Below are 23,596 nucleotides of genomic sequence, written 5' to 3' on the forward strand. Positions count from 1 at the left end.
ATAACATGGTGCTGATTGCTTTTGGTGGTTGCCCAGTGAAGCGTGAAGTGCTGTGATGGGAGCTAGCAAAGTCTGGAGAGCTGTTCGTGAGACCGGGGAAGGGCCTGCTACCTCCTCCGTCTGCTTGTACGGTAGGCAAGGTAGGTACTTAGATTTAATTTTTGGTAGTATATTAACAGTTGCTTATCTTATCAAAATCATTTCCAGTAGGCCAAAAACAGTTCTTAGTTGTATTGCTTAGGGATGAATGCTCTGGACATCCCGGCGGTAGGAGTAAGAAACACGGAATTAGGTTTTTGAGAGCAACTACAGGAAATTAAGTTTTTGTTATTCAGCAGGCATAGGCTGGGAGGCCACCAGGCCACCAGGCTCTCAGAGCCTTAGAGATAAATATCACAGTACTCTGACTCTTATGAAAGCATCGAGAGACCTGTGAATAATTGAGGAGTAGGGCCTGGAGAGGTAGGGAATGTCTGGGAAGCCTTTTTGTTTGGGCAGACCAGAAGACTGTATGGCTAGAGTTAGCAGAAGCTATGTGAGTGGTTGAGCTCCATTTGCTGTTTCCTTGTGACGTTCTCCTGGTCTGATACCAAGAGTTCATTTTATAACTGTGGATAAACTTGAGGAGGCAAAACGGGTGAAGGGAAGAACAAAAGCAGCTTTTTCAATGCTTTTTATTGGGGAAAAAAACCAAACCATGGTTAGTAATTAACAACAACAAAAGCAGTAATAAACACTTCAGCTGTGCCAGCCACAATCAGGCACTTACAGATTTTACCTCATGCAGTCCTCACAATAATCCTAGGGCAGAGATTCCTATTTTCCCCATTTCACAGATGACTGATCTGGGGTCGCACATCCAGAACTTGGGAGAACTAGGGAATGAAATTGAGTTGTTTGATTCCGGAACCTCATTCTTAACCTCTCTGCAGCACATACTGCCTCTCAAAATCCTCAGTTTTATTATTCTGTGTAGAAGTTCGGTTTATGTGTAATTTGACCTTAACTGTTACATGAAAATTTATTTTGATGCCGTTCTTGCCGCAAGGTAGTTGTGAATAACAGGGCATTATAATTACTTCCGCCGTCTTTGTGCCGTTTGGACTGAGCGAGAGCTAGGCCTTCCGGAGCATCTCCTTTCCCAGTCATTGAGCATTTGCGTAGAAGGGCAGAAGAGATGTCAGTCGGGGGCTTGTTTAATGTTTATTACGACTTGGGTGCCTGGCTGGCTCAGTCTTGGGAGCATGCACGTCTTGATCTCGGGTTTGTGAGTTTGAGCCCCATTTTGGGTATAGAGAAATTACTTTAAAAACCATAAAATCTTAAAAAATGTTTATTATAGCTAGCATATTTATTTTATATCCAGTTGAGGATGGCACTGTGACATTACAGAGTTGGTAGAGTTTTGTTTTTTCCCGTTTTATATTTATTTTTACTACCCCGGGATTGAATAGTGAACACATGTAGTAAGTATGTTTATATTGTTTATAGGATTTGGAATCTAAGTTTGTTATTTTAAATGATTAAGGAACTTTGTGATTATAGATCTTCTCAATTCTACTTTCTGGCAATATGCTTTTATACCATTTTAATATATTTTGGAAATATGTTATTCTGAGTAGAGGAGGGAGCTGCTTATGGGTTGTGGTTTTATGGTTTGGGAATATAAATGTTGTACCAAATGGCTTTATTTTGTGCAGTATTCCTCATATTTTGGGTATATTTTGGAAGAGGAAGTTTGTACTGAAGATGTCACTGGGATTTTTTTTTTTTTAACGTTTATTTATTTTTGAGACAGAGAGAGACAGAGCATGAACAGGGGAGGGGCAGAGAGAGAGGGAGACACAGAATCTGAAACAGGCTCCAGGCTCTGAGCAGTCAGCACAGAGCCTGACGCGGGGCTCGAACTCACGGACCGTGAGATCATGACCTGAGCCGAAGTCGGACGCTTAACCGACTGAGCCACCCAGGCGCCCCGTCACTGGGATTTTTAACAAGCCGAAACATTGCTGTGTTCGAAAAGTTAATATAAAGTTACAGTGTTGCCACAATGATAAGTTAATTGTAGTTGCAGGCAAGATCTTTAATAGTTTGCCAACAACAGTATAATTGCTACATAGAGACTTTGAAATATTAGATAAACAAATTTATTCTGGAGAATATAAAGGCTTTTAAGTACCAATCTTGTTTTGACTGCCTTGTTTTCTATGGCTTAGTAATTAAAACATTGTTCCTGTTTCTTAATGCTGCAGTAACAAAGTTGGGAAGAAAGCAAAGGAAAAAAGGGGTCAAGTTGGAGGACTTAACAGAAGACTTTGTGAGGCCCATTTCAACTGGAAGGGTCTCTAAGAAAGAGAAGATGGTCTTATGGTCCATCAACAAACTACAACCTATAGGACATTTTGTGGTAACCATCTTAAAGGCATTTCCATGTATCTTGGATAAGGGTCATCACGTAAGCCTTCCCATGAAAGAGGCTGTCCTGTTTCTCACTCTTCTCCGGCTCTCTGAAGGTAGCTGGGCTACAGCATGAGGAATAAAAAGTGTGAGGACAAAGGGGAAAGGCGTGCAAGGCCTAGGGAGAGAGAAATGCAAGATCCTGGGGGCGGGATCCACTCAGACTTCAGTGCTGAAGCTGCCTTTCTAACCTGTGAAGGGGACTTACAGAAGACAGCCTTGAAACCAGCTGAGATCTGGATGAACGGGGCTCAGGCACAGAGGTGAGGGTGAGCAGAACGAGTTATTCGGGAAGTCAGGAGATCACCCGAACGGGGACTCATTCCTCCTGTGGGGCCAGAAATGGTTGTGGTAATAAAAGCATGGTAATAATGAATGGTGGCGTAGCTTGACTTCCTCCTTGGATCATTTCTGTCTTGTCTCTTGGTCCCCAGGTTCTCTCTATTGCCTTCCTCCCTCACAGGCCATTCTGCCTTCTTCCTCACTTCCTGTGTTCAAAGCGCACAGGGATTCTGTCTCTTTTCTTTGATCTCTCCTCTGTCTCCAGAGAAGAGGGACCCCTAAGTGATTTCATTCATTCAGGGTCAAGGCTTTAAGTTTTATGAGGTGATGATGACTCCCCAATTCATTTCTGCAGTCTGGACTAACCTCTGTGTAGATCTCTGGACTTGTCCACTCAGCTGCCAACCTAACCCTACTTGAAAGCCTAAGAAGTCTTAAACTTACCATGTCCTCAGCAGAACTGGTGTTTTCTCTTCCCTGTGCACCTCAAGTGGCTCTTTCTCACCTATTCTTTTCAGTTTGTCAGACCAAATGTCGGCGTCGCTCTGGCCCCCTCTCTCTTTCTTACAGACCACCTGCGGTCCATCGGTAAGGCCTGTCTCTTCTGCCTTCACATTGTGTCCTGAACCCTGTTCTTCTGTAGTGAGAGCCAGTACTGCAGTAGCTTCTTTGTTCCATACAGTAGCCAGAGTCCTGTTTGGAAATGTAAATCAGAGCACGTCACCTCTGTGCTTCAGATCCTTCATTGGCTTCCTGTCACTTCTGGAATGTAACTAAACATCTTCGCCTTGGCCACAGGGCCACAGCATTTGGCCTCTGGCTAGCTATCTGATTTGGCGTCTCATTATTACTTCCTTTTTTCTGGCTACTCTGGTGGTCTTGCTTTTCCTTAAATGTCACTACAGTCCCTGCTCAAATATTACCTTCTCAGAGGTGGCAATCTGCCCACTTTTACTGAAAGAGCCACCCCTGCCACCTCCACCGTCACCTTATATCTCCTCTCTTTTGTTTTACCCAGGTCATACTGTCTCTTTTAGTTTATTATCTGACTTCTGAATTAAAATGTAAGCTTGAAGATAAGGGACTGGTTTTCACTAGATGCTTAACGTCTGGGCATAGTAGGTACTCAAGTATTTGTTAAATGAAGGAATATTTTGAACATTTGCTTTGTGTTAGAATTTTCAACATGGACTAGTCATTAATCTTCACAACAGTTCTATAAAATAGGAAATATTGTACCCATTTACGGGTAAGAAAATTGAGGCATAAATAATTTGTTATATGCCCAAGTTATAGATGGATAATAATGGATACATAGAGGGGTATGTTAAAGCCTCTATACTATTCCATTTCCTTCATTGCTAAAATCCTTGAAAACGTCTTCTAAAAATATTTTCTAGGTCAGCTTGTGTTTTGATCATTGACTGTTGGGTTATATATATATATATATATATATATACACACATATATATATGTATATGTTATATATATATACATATATATATGTATATACATATATATATGTATATATATATATATATATACACACACACGTAGATATTTAAGTTTATTCATTTTGAGAGAATGAGGGAGTGTGAGTGAGGGGAGGGGAAGAGAGAAAGAGAGAGAGAGAATCCCAAGTAGGCTGCTCGCTGTCAGCACAGAGCCTGATGTGGGGCTCAGTCTCATGAACTGTGAGAGTATGACCTGAGCCGAAACCAAGAGTCAGACCCTTAACCAACTGAGCCACCCAGGCACCCCAAACATTGGGTCATATTGTAAGATAAAATTCAGTTTTGGATGAAGAGACGTAATGTTTTTGATCTCAGAATGGACCCTTCTGTCTCCCTGCCCCCACAAATGCTACATCGTGGAACTTAGGGATTTCTGATGCCAAATGCAGTTCTCATGGGAGTTGTTATGTAAATGGCAAAATTTCCCAAACATCCTGCAGTGGTGGTTGTGTTCTGTGTAATTGGTCTCCATACTTCCACTCATGCCTTCCTCCAATCCACTCTCCATGCTGTAGTCAAGTCAGTCCAGTGGCTTCTGATTGCTCAGGGGTTCACCAGCTCCTTGAGGTCCATCTGTGGTTTGATTCTGAGATTTCAGTGCTGCTAACCCTTTGTTGTTCACTACACTTGAGCCATACCAGCCAAACTGGAATCTGGATGCCACATGTTTCTTTTTGCCCCAGGGTTTCCTAACACAGTTCTCTCTGACTTGGGATGCATATTGCCCAGTGGTTTGGAGCCTTGGAGCCAGATGTTCCAAACTTTAGTCTAGGCCCTGACCTGGGACAAGCGCCTTCTTCTCTGGTGCTCCAAATATAAAATGGAGAAGATAATAGTATCTACTTCGTAAGGTTATCATAAGGATTAAATGAGTGAATACATGTAATGCTTTATTTAGCCCAGTGTTTGGAACATAGTAAGCATTTAGTAAGTGTTAGCTGTTGTTATCTCTGCACTTTCCTTAGTCATCTCCTTTATCCTTCAGCCCAGCCTTCTCTGTTTTATCACATCAGAGTTTACCTGTTTATGTGTTCTTATAGGACCCCATGCTTGTCTAGCATGGCTCTTACTATAATTTGAGAGCATGTATTTATTTTATGTGATTGTATGTCTTTCTTCTCCATTGGCTATTAGCCCTAGAAGGGCAGAAATAACTTGTTTGTTTGCCATTTTATCCCCAGCACAGTGCCTGGCACATAGTTTGTGCTTAATAAATATGTTTTGTGCTCAGTAAATATGCCCAATGAATGAAAGTGCTGTTTAAGTTTTCTTTTCTTAAACTAGGGTCTTGGGATCTTTTGCAATAATGCTTCTTTGGGGAAAGATTAACGTTAGCATGGAAACTAGCGTCATTTCTAGCCAACCTGGGAGATTTGGAAAGCTGAGCACAATGAGTAAAAGTGTAGAAGGCAAAGGGGCAGGGACTGTTCAAAGACAGGCAGAAAGATCAGGAAAATGAACTTGTTCAGGTGGATGCCATCTAACAGTGTTTTGTTGAAGATCTTTGATGCACCTAGATGTAGTTATGATCTATTCACCAGTGACTCAGCCAGTGTACCTCACCCTTCTGATGGAATGTATGTTTCAGAGGAAGTGCTTGGGAAGATGAGTACTGAGAATATTAGCATTTATTTATGTCTGTTGGTGTTTATCATATGGCACTGCCTCTTGGGTGTGTGTCTTGTGTGTGAGGTCAAGAATCTGTTTCACACCCACATAAGAATCCTTAGGCTGGGCAAGCCTTTTATATGTAGGACACTGGAGAAAATTTTACAGCAATAAATTTGAATGGTAAGGTACCCTCTGTCTGATATGAAAGTCCATATTTCCTGTGACATGTATACTGTAAGACACAGTTCTCAACACCTGGAGAAGGAGAGGGATTTCCAACACCTACCCCACTCTTCCTGCCTCCATTATATTTTCCTTTATCCTTGACCTTCCTGGTGACCTCCATCAACATATCTTCCTGTTTAAAACCTGGTCATCTTTTCTCCTGTCCCCTGTTTACCTATTACTGCTGTTTCCTGAAAGTTGTATTTCTACTCCTGAGATTGGAATTTAGATTCCTCCTCTCCCAGAGATTAATGTTTCTTGCCAGAAGGTGAGTAAGTTGGCTGCTCAGGAAGAAAAGACTCAGGAAGCAAGTTGTGTAGAGAGAGCTATGTACCAGTCCACATACAAGCATCAGCTACTTATGAAGTCAGCACAGTGAGTGACACAGAAAGAGGAGTCATGGTTTCCAGCTACAAAGGAGTGACAATCTGTAAGGAAAGATAAGACTAACATAGTCATTGGGTCTTTGGGTATATATTGAGAATCTACTATGTGGCAGGTGCTCTCCTCGGAACTGGAATATAGCAGTGGATGAAACAGAAGTTCTGGTGTCATGGAACCTGCATCCCAGTGACTCGTAATAAGTCAGGTAGTCAGGAGTGCAGTGAAGACAAGTAAGGCAGGGAAAGCAGATGGAGAGTGAAGGCACGCCCAGAAAAGGGCCATCTGATATGGTGCCATGTGAGCAGAGACCTGTATGAAGTTAGGGGGTGGGCTGTTCACACACCTGGGCGAGTGGCACTCCTGGTAGAGCCAAAGTTCAGAGGCCCTGAAGTGAAGGTATATCTTCAGTAAGAAGGGCAGTGGGGCTGGAGTAGGGGGTGAATCACTCCAGTAGCTGGACAGGAGCTCAGAGGGAGAGTAGAGTTTTGTTCAGTGTATGCTGGGACCCCATCGGAATGCTCACCAGAGGCGTGTCGTGGATGTGATCTGGGTTAGTCTGAGAAAAGGACCACCGTTTGCAGTGTGGGGATAAGACTCTCCAGGGGCTTGGGGGGAGGGGGGAGGGGAAGCCGGGAGCCTTGTTAGGAATTACTGCTGTCTTCTGGTGAAGGAGGCAGTAGTTTGGACCAGGGTGGTAACGGTGGAGCTGGAGAAGCCATGGGATTCTGGATTCATCTTGAAAGTAGAGCTGACAGGATAGATCAGATGTAGGGTGTTAAGAGAAGAAAGTTGGAGATGATTCTTTTTTTTTTTTTTTTAAATGTTTCTTTATTTTTGAGAGAGAGACAGAGACAGAGCCTGAGTGGGGGAGGAGCAGAGAGAGGGAGACACAGAATCCGAAGCAGGCTCCAGGTTCTGAGCTGTCAGCACAGAGCCTGATGCAGGGCTGGAACCCATGAATAGCGAGATCATGACCTGAGCTGAAGTTGGATGCTCAACCGACTGAGCCACTCAGGCGCCCGGAGATGCTTCTTGAGGTCATCTGTGAAAAGTTGCTTGTGGAGGTAGGTCCAGGTCTGGAGTATACTGTGTGTCCGGAGAAGTCTTCATAGGAGGGGAGGCCTGAGGTGTGGAAGTTGCTTAAAAGGGGCCTTGAAAAGTGGCATGAAAGGTGATTTTATAGAAAATAAAACAATATGAGGTGTACAGCATTTAAAAGAGTTACGTTCTGACTCTAGCCCTCAAAATATTCCTGGGATCCATTTCTTAAAAAAAAAAAAAAAAAAAGATGATTTATCCTAAACAAAGCCTGCACACTGTTGACATGTGACCCTGGCAGGCATGCTGCGTTTGTAGCAGCGTTTACATTGGTGAAAATAGTTTATTTTTATTTACTTATTTATTTATTTTATTTATACACTAGACATTTATTCATACATTACCGTTTTATTTTTGTGTACAAAGTTGTTTAACAATCACTGAATTTCTAGGCCAGGTTCAGGTAACTGAAGAGCCTTTATAACTAACTTATATTGTCTAGATCCAAGGTATGCTGCAAACATGGTCTGGAGCAAAATGGGAAATAACATCTTTCTAAAGACGAGCTTAGAAATTCTAGTCCAGTAAGTTGTTTCCTTTTTCTGGTAGCAGGGCTGACTCATACCTGGCTGCTAGGCCACCATTCACAGGTATAGCCAAGAAAACAGGGTACAGACCACCAAAAACAAGACCAACCCGTCCACCCTGTGTTATGGTACAGGTTTCACAATTCAAATCACCTGTATTCAAAGGTAGATTTGCAAAACCTTTGTAAGATGCATGCGCAGTCAAAAATGGGATCACTGCCATTGGTAAGCCAGCAGCTATACAAGCCTGTGTCACGTTTAAGATGCGTCGAAAAAGACTATTTGCTATTAGACCACAGAGAGCAGCATTAAGTCCGATATAAACTGATCCATGTTCAAATAGATTCCTTTCTGCTTCTGGGAGGTGGTTAATTTTTCTGGTTATGATATTGAAAATTAAATCTTCCTTGACAGTTATCATCTGGTTCACGATTTTTCATCTTGAGCCTTATGCTCTCTGCTCACAACCCTCCTCTGCATGCTGGGGTTCACTCCAACCTTTGCTCAACTAGCCTGAACGCAGCCATCTTTGGCTGACCCGTGACTCGGGTCAGCAGTGAAAATAATTTATATGTTGAAGATATTATGAATTACTATTGATAGCATTAAGTAATTATTAATTATTCTTATTCCATTCTTACACTGTGTTAAATAGTGCCTAATCTTTTGGTAATACAATTCTGTGTTTTTTCTGTGGAAGTTGATAAAATGAACTGATACTTTATGTGTAATCTGCACAGGTGTGTACTATTCTTCTTTTTCTTTTTATGCTTCTAAAAATGGTATGGGATTTAATGAAATTAAAATTATACATGACAAACGGAGGGACATGCATCTGAATGTGTGTTTGGTGCAGAGGATCCACAAGACGCAGTCCATATATTGAAGGGGATTTATAATGTGGTAGGAACACCTGAGATTTGGTGGCACAGGTAAAGAACCCCAACGTAGTTTTGATTCTTGGCGAGAAATAGAATTCTTATGTTCTGCTTTAGCTTATTTTATCAATTAGTGAATGAACTTTCCTAACTTTGGTGTAAGGACTATGGACTGTATCCACTAAAACACCGAGTGAAAAACAAGATAAAATACCTGTTTTTCAAAATTAGCATTTGTATATTGCTTTACTCATTTAATCCTGTGAACTAGGTATGATCTCAGTTTTAGGGCGGACTCAAAAGTGCAGCAATACCCAAGGTGACAAAAAAATTCTAAATATTAAGGGTCTGTCATGTATTTAGAATATTAACATATTCTAAACCGTCTTTTGATCCAAATCCCATTCCCTTTCCATTATATGTACTGTGTTATCCCTCCCCCCTTTTATTAATGTTGAAACATCCTGTTTCTTAATTGGGTTAAAGGAAGTAAGTTAGATCTCAACTGTTACTAATTCAGAAAGAAAAAAACCTTTGGCACATTGAGAACATATTATTAGTTCACTGTGAAAGTAATGGTGGAGTTCATGGACCTCTGATGAGGTCAAGTGCTGTCATTGATACTTTATCTTTTTTTTAAAAAAACTTAAAAAAATGTTTTTTAAGTTTATTCTGAGAGAGAGCATGAGAGAGCGTGAGTGGGGGAGGTGTGGAGAGAGAGGGAGAGAGAATCCCAAGTAGGCTCCCTGCTGTCAGCACAGAGTTCAGCTCGGGGCTCAGTCTTCTTATGAGCTGTGAGATCATGACCTGAATGGAAATCAAGAGTCCAGTGCTTAAGTGACTGAGCCACCCAGGTACCCAAGTAGTTTCTTTTTTTAAATAATTTCGGAAGTCTGTTTTTTTTTTTAATGTTTATTTATTTTTGAGAGGAGGGGAGGGACAGAGGTGGGGGGCAGAGGGTCTGAAGCGGGCTCTGTGCTGACAGCAGAGAAGAGAGCCTGACGTTGGGCTCAAACTCACGAACTGTGAGATCATGGCCTGAGCTGAAGTTGGATGTTTGACTGAGCCACCCACATGCCCCCCGATATTTTATCTTTTTTTTTTTAATGTTTATTTTTGAGAAAGACAGAGCATGAGTGGCGGGGGTGGGGGACACACCAGAAAGAGAGGGAGACACAGAATCTGAAGCAGGCTCCAGGCTCTGAGCTGTCAGCACAGAGCCTGACGTGGAGCTTGAACTCACCAACTGCAAGATCATGACCTGAGCTGAAGTCGGATGCTCAACCAACTGAGCTACCCAGGTGCCCTCTGATATTTTATCTTTATAACAGTTTTTTCTTTTCATTTGTAGAGTTGGGAGTTCCAAAATTTTTTATTAGGAACACTTCCTATATTCAAGACGGTACAAAGCATATATAAATATAAGAATAATATAAAACACCCAATGTTTATAGCAGCACTCTCAACAATAGCCAAATTATGGAAAGAGCCTAAATGTCCATCAACTGATGAATGGATAAAGAAATTGTGGTTTATATACACAATGGAGTACTACATGGCAATGAGAAAGAACGAAATATGGCCCTTTGTAGCAACGTGGATGGAACTGGAGAGTGTGATGCTAAGTGAAATAAGCCATACAGAGAAAGACAGATACCATATGTTTTCACTCTTATGTGGATCCTGAGAAACTTAACAGAAACCCATGGGGGAGGGGAAGGAAAAAAAAAAAAAAAGAGGTTAGAGTGGGAGAGAGCCAAAGCATAAGAGACTCTTAAAAACTGAGAACAAACTGAGGGTTGATGGGGGGTGGGAGGGAGGGGAGGGTGGGTGATGGGTATTGAGGAGGGCACCTTTTGGGATGAGCACTGGGTGTTGTATGGAAACCAATTTGACAATAAATTTCATATATTGAAAAATAAAAAAAAATAAAAATAAAAGTGTATTTTCTAAAAAAAAAAGAAAAAAAGAATAATGTAAAACAAACTATCCTTTAACTACTACCCAGTTAACATAGAAATTATCCATGCCTTCTGGGGCTCTCTGCTTACACTACCCTCTCAAACAGGTAACAACAGCATTGAGTTTTACGTTGTTCTGAAGTGTCTTCTGTAAATATCTTTCATTTAGGAATTAAATATTTTAAAAAATATTGTGGATAATTTCATCTTGCTTAACATAACTGTAATGCAAATAGCCCTTTAAAATTATATTTTGATTTACTTATTAAAAACCCTTATTAAAAAGGGTTTTGTCTGCATACAAGCAGTTACTTAAAAGGCAGCATGGTTTCAAATCTGTAAGTTAGGAAACTATTAGTTTCAGAAGTTTCAAAGATCCGGAAGAAGGGAATCTTGAGGAAAAGGATTTCAAGTGAATCAAGGAAGTTACTCACTGGTGTACTGTTTCTTTTTCTTTACTAGGGAGAACAAAGAGGTAGGATTGAAAACCAGCCCTTAAGTGTTCTTGGCAGAATCAGTACCACCAATGAGTAGCTAAAAGACTGAAGTATGGCTTAAAAGTTTTTATGACGGGGGTGCCTGGGTGGCTCAGTCAGTTAAGCGTCAGGCTTCGGCTCAGGTCGTGATCTCACGGTTTGTGGGTTCGAGCCCCGTTTCTGGCTCTGTGCTGACAGTTCGGAGCCTGGAACCTGCTTCGGATTTTGTGTTCCTCTCTCTCTCTCTCTCTCTCTCTCTCTCTCTCTCTGCTCCTCCGCCACTTGCTTTTGGTCTCTCTCTCTCTCAAATAAACATTAAAAAAAAATTTTTTTTTTAATGAAGTTTTATGACAGCACATTTCCTATAGGTTACAAAGTGTTTATTTTAACCATGTTTTTGAGTGGTGAAGACTGCTTCAGAGGTCATATCCTGTGTCTCGTCATTGTCTTTATTGCTGAGCCCCTGAAACCTGAATCTGGTTCACATGACACTGATTTCCGTTTTCTTGGTAGAGTTTGTGTGTAGTCTTTCATCTTTTAGGAACTGTAATCCTCATAATTCCTAGTTTTAAATGGGTAAGGAGAGTTTTGAGCAATGTCTGTGATGTAATTTGGGGGGGGTGATTATGTGCATACACATACACGCACACGTGAAGTATGTGTACGCATAAAAATGCCTGTGTCTACCATGACAGTTGATACATGTAGGGAATAGCCTTTAGATGACGGGTGCCTTGGCTAAGAGTGTGGGCTCTGGAGTTAAAGTCCACATCCTGGATTGCCACTAGCTAGCTCTATATATAGCCTTGGGTAAGTTATTTAACCTCTTTGTGATAGTAGTGTCTCTATCTATACGGTGGCAGTAATGAAACCTCTATGTGCTTTAGTGGCTGGGAGGATGAAATAGGTTAGTACACAGAAAGGTCTTAGAGCTTAGAGTAAGTGCTCCATGAGTGTTGGCTATTATTTAAATCTTGTCCCTAGTGCCTTTTGGTTAGAAGCACACTTCTTTGCTTAGGTTGCCATTTGTGTGTGGGGAGATGTTCTTTCTAGAACTATGTCTGCTTGTCACATGATTATGTGCAGTGTGAGCCTTATTAATACTCCGTCAGCATTTGAGGTTTGAACATAAGTTGTGTGGCCATACCCAGTGGAATCCAGCGCGAGAGAGAACTAAGCACCGTAGCAACTGTTGCTATTTATGTCCTGAGCAGCAGCTGCCCTGGACAGATTTATTTTTAATCCTGATCTCACTGATAGCCTGGGATGTGGCCATGCCTTCCAGAGAAGCAGATTGGTTGAGATGTCTGGTCTTTGAGGAGATTTCGTGACCACATGTTAGAAAGATTCTATTCCATGTGAAATATGAGACGCTGAAGCTTTGTATGTAAGAGAAAGGAAGAGAGGCGAAACTTCAGCATTCAGTCAGTCCCCAAAGTAGAGTGTGACTGGATTAATCACTCGAGAAATATTTTCACTGTCGGCAGTAAGGCTTCGTGCTTTGCAGTCAAGAAGTAATTTTGCTTTCTGTAACATTCTACAGAAGATTTGTGGTGTGTGGTTCTACTGTATACATACGTAATACACACATGTACACGCATACTTGATTATCAACTGTGGATTTCAGCAAAAAGACTGTCTTTCATTATCAAATGCTTTTCTAAAGTAATAATAAGGTCTTTAAAAAGAGTTCATTTCAGGTAGTAGTTGGATCGATTCAGTAATTTTCTAATTTTTATTTCTGATGTATTGAAATATTTTAAGCTTTATGAAGTACCTTGAAATAGTAATGTGGCCCATTTCCAAATTTTGAATATTTCGTGAGCACCTACTGTATGCCAGGCTGTGTTCTAAATCCTGGTGGCACCCGGTTAATGTTGTTGGTCTGATTCTTTTAAGTTCTGTGGACAGATCCTACCTATTAAAGATGTGATTTTTAAAAAAATTTTTGTATTTCCATGTTCGGATTCAGTAGTATGAATTTCCTGATTTGGGTGTTTTGAATTTACAACATAACATCATGTTGAACTAAAGAAAATGTAACTGAGTGACTTATCAAATCAAATCATTTTCATTCTCTAGGTATTATTAACCCAAAGAACCCAAAGGAAGCTCCAAAGTCCTTCAGTTTCGACTACTCCTACTGGTCGCACACCTCGGTGCGTATACTCGGGGTGCGGCGCAATAGAGCGGGGCAGGCCGGGAGCAGTTGTGAAAGCGCTCGAAGGTCCACAGGGAAAGCAAAGATGCCCAACACCCAGGAAACGGAGAGAGCGGGGCCCTTTGCAGTTCCCTTACTTGGTAAAGGACCCCCAGTCTTGCAGGCTCCTGGGAATTGTTCCTCAACTAGAGCTTGCTTCTGCAACTGTTCATTACATGTTTTTCCTGGTTTTTTTGGTTTTCCTCTTCTGTTTTGTGTTGGAGTAGGAAAGGTTTCAAACTCCTGACAAAGCCTGCTGGCCAAGGGAAGGGGCCTGTGAAGGGGGGTCGACGCTTGTCACTGGGAGCTGGGTTTATTGAGAAATAGCCACACCACCTGGAGTGAGTGCAGAGGAGTATTTCTATATATGGACTTGACCTTTGATCTTTCAGTCCCATTTTCCATTTAAGAAAACGTTCTTGCAGCTTCTATGAATGGAAGAGTAATACTTTTAAGATTATGGAAAGTGAAATGTAATCAAGTGAGGTAATTTCATGTAGGTGTTTTTACGTGTGGCTGTGACCTGGATGACTGTGGTTGTGTGTGTGTTTAATAAGAGAAAAATAAACTGTGTTGGAGGAACTAAGAAATTTTATAATACATTTTAGGTGACTGTTGAGATTCCAGACACTTTTGATTTATTATAGAAGTAATCAAATAAACATAGGAAAGTGTACAAATAAAATGCCATTGATTTCTCCTTTTAATCTTTCCAGCCTGAAGATCCCTGTTTTGCATCTCAAAACCGCGTGTACAATGACATTGGAAAGGAAATGCTCTTACATGCCTTTGAGGGCTATAATGTCTGTATTTTTGCCTACGGGCAGACTGGTGCTGGGAAATCTTATACAATGATGGGTAAACAAGAAGAAAGCCAGGCTGGCATCATTCCACAGGTAAAGAAGCAAAAAATGACAAAAGACCTCTGTTTATTATTACTCTTAGTCTTCAGTTGCTATAATAGTTATTTTTACTTAGCAGACACTTATTCAGGGACTATTGTATGTGAGGCACAAAAATAAATCACTGGTCCCCTTCTCTCAAAGTAACTAACAGTCTGGTGGAAAAAGACTGATGTGTATACATGTCCGTCTTTAAAGGCGGGGAAGTTGACGTTCTGTAAAGATTTTGCTGTACCCCCACGTCTGGTTATTGTATCTCCTGACCCGTGTTACCAGCTTCTTAAAAAAAAGTGGTAGTATGTGCCATGCTCTGTTCTGAGTCCTGGGGACACCAGTGTTGTTGCTGGTCTGATTCCCCCGCCCCCAAGTCCCATATATAGATCACCTCGTAAGCATGAGATTATTTTTGTTTTTTGATTGCCTTCTCAGAGATATTTTCCTTTTATCTTACTAATTTAATGCTAACACTTTAAGCTTGAACGGTCTGGGAATTCTTAAGAGCAGTGTCTTTGGCCTTGTATTGTTCGGAATGGAGAAGAGTTGTAACCCAGGTATTTAGAAGGAACTTCTTTTGGTAATAAGAAAAATATGGTTGGTTTGCATTTATTGGTGATATTTGGAATTAATTTTAAAGTGTTTTTTAAAATACAGGCCTAGTGTGACTCATCTCTGTATTCTGAGAACAAAATATCATAAGAGAGCAGTAGCTACTTTTTCTAATGGATTATTGGAGCATAATTTTAAATTCAGCTGTATAATTGAAATGCTTCACTATCAGTAAACGTCAAGAATTTTTCAGAAAAAATTGAACATACTAGCATATTTTTTTCTGTGAAAAATACATGTCAATATGAAGACATACTTGGGAATTTTCCTTCTTTATATACAGGAATAGCAATTACAGTACTAATTGGAGAAGACATTAGGTAGCGCTCACCATGTGCCAAGTACTGGTCCAAGTGTTTCACAGACATTAGCTTATCTAATCCTCCTCACTTGACCCTAAGAGGTAGATGTTGTTGTTTCTTTTTTCATTTTTCTCTTTTCTCTTTCCTCCTTTCCTTTCCTTTCCTTTCCTTTCCTTTCCTTTCCTTTCCTTTCCTTTCCTTTCCTTTCCTCTTCTCCTCTTCTTTCATTTAATTTCATTTTCCTAATTGCATTTTTCTTTCTTTCTTTTTTTTTTTTTGAGAGAGAGAGGGGATGCAAGTGAGCGAGAGACTGAGAGAGAGAGAGAGAGAGAGAGAGAGAGAATCCAACGAAGGGTGGGGGGGGGGGGAGAGAAAGAGAGGGGAGGGGACGAGCTCATGTTCACCCAATGTGGGGCTCAAGCACACCTGAAGTAGGGCTTGTGCTCACCCGAAGCGGGGCTGGAACACAACGATGCTGGCCTCGAACTCACAAACTGTGAGATCACGACCTGAGCGGAAGTCAGATGCTTAACCAACTGAACCACCCAGGCGCCCTTGTTTTATTTTATTTTATTTTATTTTATTTTATTTTATTTTATTTTATTTTATTTTATTTTATTTTATTTTATTTTATTTTCCTCATTTTATTTTATTTTTTTGTGATTTAACTTTATTTTTTATTTTTTAAAATTTCCATCCAAATTAGTATATAGTGAAGCAATGATTTCAGTAGATTCCTTAATGCCCCTGACCCATTTAGCCCATCTCCCCTCCCACAACCCCTCCGGCAACCCTCCGTTTGTTCTCCATATTTATGAGTCTCTTTTGTTTTGTCCCCCTCCCTGTTTCTATATTATTTTTGTTTCCCTTCTCTTATGTTCATCTGTTTTGTCTCTTAAAGTCCTCATGTGAGTGAAGTCATATGATTTTTGTCTTCCTCTGAGTTTTTTTCCTCATTTTAAAGACGAGGAAACTGAGGCATAGGGAGGTCACATCACTTGCCCAGGGAAGTGGCAGAGCCAGAATTCAAAGGCGGGCTTTGCTTTTTCTACAATGTGATACTTCTTTAGCAATAAAATATCTTTTTGTAGATTATAGCAAGTTACAGTAGACAGTCCTGTTTATCCCATCATCACACTTAGTTTCTCCTTCCCTCTCCTTTAACCTTAATTTGTTTGCTATTGAAATTTTTGTATAATTACATATATATCCCTTTTTTGGCAGAATTTTGGAATATTTTATTTTAATGCAAAAGCATTAATTTTTTAAAACAGGATTATCGTTTAGAAACTGCCATTTTTAATACATTTTATTATTTTTTATTTTTTTTAATATTCATTTTGACAGAGAAAGTGTGCTCTCACTCGTGTGCAGTCACACTTACGGGGGAGGGGCAGAGAGGGAAAGAGAATCCCAAGCAGGCTCCACACTTAGCACAGAGCTGGATGTGGGGCTCAGTCTTACAACCATGAGATTGTGACCCTAGCTGAAATCAAGAGTCAGGTGCTTAACTGAGCCACCCAGACACCCTGTAATAAATGTAATTCTTTAAAAAAAATTTTAATGTTTAGTTTTGAGAGAGAGAGAGAACATGTGTGTGGGGCAGGGAGGGGCAGGAAGACAGGGAGACAGAGGATCCAAAGCAGTCTCCCAGCTGACAGTGCAGAGCCCAATTTGGGGCCCGAACTCACACACCATGAGACTTTTTTTTTTTTTTCCCATGAGATTATGATCTGAGCCATAGTCAGATGCTTAACCAACTGAGTCACACAGGTGCTCCCCACAGTAAATTTTAAGTTGTATTTCGACTTCTAGAGAATCACAAACATATAGTTCATTTTCCAAATATATATTGATTGCCTTGACATTAAATGTATAGCAAATGGGCGTCTGGGTGGCTCAGTTGGTTGAGTCTCTGACTCTCGATTTCATCTTGGGTCATGATCTCAGGGTCCTGAGATTGAGCCCTGCATGGGGCTCCTTGCTGAGTGTGGAGCCTCTTTAAGATTCTTTCTCTCTCTCCCTCTCCCTCTCCCTCTCCCTCTCCCTCTCCCTCCCACCCTCCCTCCCTGTCTACCCCACCCTTACTACCCCATGTGTGTGCCCTCTCTCTCTCAAAAATAGTAATCATTTAAAAAAATGTATAGCAAATGAAAATTCAATAAAATTTTATTAAGTACTCCTATTTAAAGTATCACATATTTTGAGTAAATTCCAAGGATGGGGAGAGTGAAATTTTATGATTTTCCTGATCTAGAAAAATTAATGTTTTCTATTAGAAATGTCACCATGTAGTGGAGTATCTTCTCATAAAGGGTTTGGAATCTTAAGACAGAGGTAAAGGGGAAATGTTTATACAGTTAAAATTATTCTTTTTTTTAAAAGATTTTATTTTTAAGTACTCTGCATTGAGTGTGGGGCTCGAACTTAACAACCCTGAGATTAGGAGTCACACACTCCACCAACTGAGCCAGCCAGGCACCCCTATACAGTCAAAATTATTCTTAAATACCTTCATTGACTCCGTCTAAATAGCATGCATTCTCTTCTTATACATATATATGTATGAATTTATAACGTATATGGTAACTGACAATGTGTAATGTATACAGCATGATAAATAAAATGCGTGCAAAGTGTAGTTTAATAGCAGTGACTGCTATGTAATAATGCTAATAGCAGAGTCACAGGTACTCGAGGATAGTGTGAAGAATTGAATTCACATGAACTAAATGTGCCAGGGACCTAACGCTGGAGAGCTCCTCCTCTTCCCTAAATGTGGCTTTCATTCTAAAGAAACATTTTTGAGATGCTGTCATTGAGGGAGAACAGAGATGAGATTGGAGGAGACCATACTCCGAACTCTCCTTTTATTCCATTCAAAGCATTCACCTTTGATATTGTTGCTATTCATACTTTAAGAGAAAAGGGATCTCGCTAATTCATTTAGCACTCATGAGTAACTTTGTACCTCTCTCATCTATGCTGTTCCCGCCTCTCCTGCTTCTGTAGTTGTGTGAAGAACTGTTTGAGAAAATCAACGACAACTGTAATGAAGAAATGTCTTACTCTGTAGAGGTGAGTACAACTGTGGGTTAAAGCAAGAGGCCTCCGGACTCCATTCCCTCCAGTGTTACTTTGCAAAGGCTCCACATTATGACTGAGCTAGATCACTTAACGATTCCCCCGGTTATGTACTCGTAGGCTATTTCTAAGTTTGGGTCATAACGAATAGTGTCGCAATTAAATCCTTGTTCGTGCATCGTAAGCTTGTTCATAAGCTTTATTTTTAGCTATTTCCTTTATGTAGCCGCTTGTCAGACAATACGTTTGAATTGCCAAGTGGCTTTTTAGAAGGAAATGCTGTACCAATTTCTAGTCCTATCAGGAGGGTGTAAGCACCCATTGTGTCCTTGCCAACATTAAGTGTTTTCGTTTTTTACTCTGCCAATTTGAAAAGGGCACAATTTCTTGCTTACTTAAAGTAGAATTCTTTTGATTATTAGTGTAGTTGAACATCCGGTAAATTATGCACATGCCTGTTTACATTTTGGATTGCAGTGTTTATCTTGATATTCATTTGTGTGAATTCTTTCCCCCTTTAATATTATCAATAATGATTTCTGATAGGCATTGGTTTTTAAAATATTTATAATCAGATCTCTTTGCCCCTCCCTTCTTCATAATTGCTTATAAGCTTAGAAAGTTACTCTCCATCCAGTGAATACTCCAGCTCTTTGAAGAACAGGTCTATAGAATTGCATTCTATACATTAATTTATTTGATGAACATTTCCACTCATTTATATGTGCTTTATGAAGCTCTCGTTACCCCCATTTTTGGTAGTCAGTTTCATAGAAACAAATGATTAAAGTCTTCCATTAACATGAGCCTGTTCTGAGACATGAAGCCGTTTTTAAGCAAACTACTTTTTTTTATCTGTGTGTTGTGATTTTCTATAGGACTTACACAATTCCTAGTTGACCCACTTAGCTGGCTTGGGTTTCTTCTTTACAGCGTTGCATTAATTTATAAGTTTTAAAGAATTCTGCTTTGTGAATATCCTATGCCAAAAGGGGAATGTGCTGCTCTGAAAAAATTTTTTGTAAAAATGAATTCTCTAAATAGCTTGTCTCATCCTATAACTGTTATTTTTTTGAATACGAAATGTATGCCAAATGAAAATTCAGTAGATTTTTATTCTTACTAAAATAATCACATAGTTTACATTATTCAAAGGATAGAGGGTGTGACAGAATGTGGCAGACTTTTTTGAGCTTATAGATACATAATAAAAGAAGATGCCATTTCCTTTCGTATTGGAGTTCACAGGCTTACTTGGGGTGTGGTGTAGATCCCTAGTTGATGCTCTGGTTCCTTATGTTTGTGGGACCTCTGCCTCTTCTCCTTTCTCTCTTGTATTTGCTCTGCTCTGGCCACACTGGCTTTTTTTTTTTTTTTTTTTTTTTGCTGTTTCTGGAATACACAGGAACTTTCCTACCTCAGGGCTTTTTACTTTTTTTTTCTTTTTTTTAGCCTGAAATTTTCTTCTCTTGGATATCTTTTTGTCTAAGCGTTGTAACTCCTTCGGGTCTTTTTTCAAGTCTTATCCTCGCAACAAAGCTTACTTTGACCACCTTGTTTAGCACTGCAGCTTGCCCTCCACCCCTGCACTCCTGATCTCTCTTGCCCTGGTTGTTTCTTCCCCCCGTAATACTCATTGTATTTTAACCTACTTATACTCCTGTCTCTCTATTTATCTGCCTTTTGTTTATTTTCATTTAGAGTCATAAGCTCACCGGGACAGGAATTCTTGTCTGTTTCATTTACTGATATTTGCCAAGTGCCTTAGAAAGTGCCTGGAAGATACTGCTGCTCAGTGAGTTGAATTTGCCAAGTGGGGTCTGTAATGGTTAGCTCAAAGAAAAGAAATAGTGATGACTTTAGGTGGATTTGCATATTAGAGAGTAAGTAACGGAGCATGACCGCTTTCACTTCGGTTACTTGGGTCCTCTTAGTCCCATACCTGTTTGGAAAGAGACAAGTTTTCTAAGAAGATATAATAGCTACCTGGGATTCTGGAGTGTATGGACAAGTTTAAGTACACGAGAATGATTACCATTTCACTTTCTAAGATGAGCTACTCTTAAGAAGGAGTATTTGTCGTCCTGTTGTTTTACTGTCAGAGTGGATCAGTTACTTCGAGGGTTCTCAATATTTAAAAAATTGATTTTAGATTATCGTATAAATATACAGTCAGCTCTGAGATGGAATGAAAGAGAAAAGCAATAGAGATGGAGATAAGCTTCTATTTCAGATACTCTGAAAATGTGCCTATAGAATATTTAAAGTTGAAAAATGTTGAAGTTTTATGGTATGCTTGAGTAGCTTAGTGCTGCACAAGCTTCTCATTCCTCGCGAAGATTGTAATGAGGCTTACTGTGGTGAATTTACCCCAGTCCAGAGCCTACATTATTTGTTTACAAGTCTGATCTTATATAGAGATCAGGAGCAGAAGCATCCTTTAAAGCCAGACTCTTGAATGAAGCTCATTTAGCTTATGTTACAAAACCACCATTTTTGTTGGTTACTTTCCCATGAGGAAAAACTCTTACTTAGACCAGAACACCCACATTAGCAAGACTGGCGTATTATCTTCTTGTGGACACGCTTCTGTTGGAACCCTTTAGGTTCTTTAGTGACCGTGGAATTCGAGAGGGAGGAGTTGACTAGACGACTCCTACGTTGAGTTGCCTCAGGTGGAGAAAGGCTAGTCTGCTACGTCCACCTCCAGGATGAGAACGGTCCTGCTGGTACGACAAGAGTTCCAGCAGTGTGTTAGCTGACGCTTCCTCTTCCCTCGTGAGTCTTGGGCAGGTCCTGCCATGCAGCCAGGCTCTATGCTGACCTGTCCTCACACCTTGTGGTAGGTGGATTGATTGCTTGTCCGTAATCAGTCACCGTGTGGTCAGTCTTACAGTAGTAGAGTTGCTGGTCTCTTTTAGTCTTCCCTGCTCTGGAATATTGTTTCCTGGTTTTAACACTAATAGAGTTTTTATTTCCAAGCTTTTAGAATAACCTCACTGTAATCCTCAATTATTGACAACAGGATACATTTTAAAAAGTGTATTAGTAACTGGTAAGTTGTTACTAAAAATAATATTTTTTTTCTGCTTTAGACAAGTAGCAGCTACTGACTGCTGAGATAATGTTTACCTCCTTTTCTTTCCTGAGACTGTGGGAAGGCTGGTTCTAAGTTAGTGATGTCTGTGCATACCATTAGTAGAATCAAAGGGACTGGACCTACAGTATTTTTCTTTGTAAAGATTGCTGATCTCTCATCGTACGACTTTTTTTTTAAGTAATCTCTACACCCAACATGGGACTTGAACTCATGACGTGAGATCAAGAGTCACGCACTCTACTAACTGAGTCAGCCAGGTGCCCCTAATTGTAGACCTTTTAATCAATGTTATACAACATTTAAAAAACATTTTAGGGGTGCCTGGGTGGCTCAGTCGGTTGAGCATCTGACTTCGGCTCAGGTCATGATCTCATGGCCTGTGAGTTGGAGCTCCACGTTGGGCTCTGTTCTGACAGCTCAGAGCCTTGAAGCCTGCTTCGGATTCTGTGTCTCCCTCTCTCTCTGCCCCTCTGCTGCTCATGCTCTGTCTCTCCCTCTCTCAAAAATAGATAAACATTCAAAAAAAAATTTTTTTTAAATAAAAGTAAAAACATTTTAAGTCAGGGGAGGGGCAGAGAAAGAGGGAGAGAGAGAATCCCAAGCAGGCTCCATGCTGCCAGCACGGAGCCTGATGCGGGGCTAGAAACCACAAACCGTGAGATCATGACCTGAGCCAAAACCAAGAATCAGATGGTCAACTGACTGAGACACCCAGGCACCCCTATAAAACGTTTTTTAATGTATAGAATTTCTTTTTCCAAGTCCTCCAGTTCAAATTAATAGTTTGTTTCTAGGTGAGCTACATGGAAATTTACTGTGAAAGAGTACGAGACCTGCTGAATCCAAAAAACAAGGGTCATTTGCGTGTGCGTGAACATCCGCTTCTTGGCCCATATGTGGAGGATCTGTCCAAGCTGGCAGTCACTTCCTACACAGACATTGCTGACCTCATGGATGCTGGGAACAAAGCCAGGTATGGTAGAAATAGACTCATGACTGAGGGGTTTGGTACATTTTAGGGTCCTTTGCTCCCAGTTAAGGGTTTGAGATCACATAGCCATGAAAGTTGCTTTAATTGTGGATCCTCTGATCTTTTGGCCGTGCTGGAGAAAGAAGTGAGGGCTTCAGTGTATTGGGCATCTTTCTTCTCACCAAAACAGTGCGGTGCTGGAGTGCATCAGAACTTTGATTAAATTTTAGTATCTTGATTTTGATGAAGTCGTGGTAAAATGTTGGATATCATGTGCCTATGGTAGTGATCGATTGTGGAATAAAGAATAAAAACTAAATGCCTTGGTGGTTCCTAAAGGGACAACTGAAGTATGAGAAATGATTCTGACGTGGTACCTTTGGAGTTGGGGGTGGGTTGATAGGCTCACAAATAAGGTGCATTGAGAACAGTTTGTGTAAGTGACAATCTCACGATCTGTGAAGAGGTTTAAAGCTGTTGCTTTTTGTGCTTATGATGTGGAGCCTGCTGTCCGTTTTAACTTTCATCTAAGAATTCTACTGTCATATGTCACCATTATGTTTATTTAGGACAGTGGCAGCTACCAACATGAATGAAACAAGTAGCCGTTCCCATGCTGTGTTTACCATTGTTTTCACCCAGAAGAAACATGATACTGAGACCAACCTTTCCACTGAGAAGGTAGGACAACTTCAGTGTCTAGGCTTGAGTTGTGTAGGACGGGAAACTTCAGGAGTCCTTGCTACCCTCTGCATCTTATGGAGGCAGAAAGTTGCTGTTTTACTCAACGGAGAATATTTTCTATCTTCTACTTGTCATTTCTGTTCCTACTCTGAACCAATTTTGAGCGTGGGTTTTGAGTGAAATCGCAAGATAGAAAGTAGGGTTAAGAAAAAACAATTCAAGACTTTGGGTCTCAAAAACTACTTTGTGCAAGAGAGTTCAGCAGTTCTGTGGGGAGAAAATCCTTCCCTTTTTTCTTGACTAGAACCTCTTTATTACTTTATTAGCTTGTTTGG

The 23,596-nt window shown here is 40.4% G+C and overlaps 1 protein-coding gene and 1 pseudogene across 11 annotated transcripts in view; one reads left to right on the plus strand and one right to left on the minus strand.

Annotated features, from left to right (window-relative positions):
- KIF1B (kinesin family member 1B) overlaps window positions 1-23,596 on the plus strand; it is a 143,947-nt gene that overhangs the window by 25,572 nt on the left and 94,779 nt on the right. For all 11 annotated transcript variants that reach the window (XM_027060460.2, XM_027060462.2, XM_053206953.1 and 8 more), the window contains exons 3-7: window positions 13,496-13,572; window positions 14,330-14,509; window positions 18,436-18,501; window positions 22,402-22,580; window positions 23,147-23,258. In XM_027060460.2, coding sequence (XP_026916261.1) covers window positions 13,496-13,572; window positions 14,330-14,509; window positions 18,436-18,501; window positions 22,402-22,580; window positions 23,147-23,258 — 614 coding nt within the window. The remainder of the gene's footprint in view (window positions 1-13,495; window positions 13,573-14,329; window positions 14,510-18,435; window positions 18,502-22,401; window positions 22,581-23,146; window positions 23,259-23,596) is intronic.
- Window positions 7,900-8,538, minus strand: LOC106984912 (transmembrane protein 126A-like; annotated as a pseudogene).

Source organism: Acinonyx jubatus, chromosome C1 (assembly GCF_027475565.1).
Source record: "Acinonyx jubatus isolate Ajub_Pintada_27869175 chromosome C1, VMU_Ajub_asm_v1.0, whole genome shotgun sequence".
NCBI lineage: Eukaryota > Metazoa > Chordata > Mammalia > Carnivora > Felidae > Acinonyx > Acinonyx jubatus.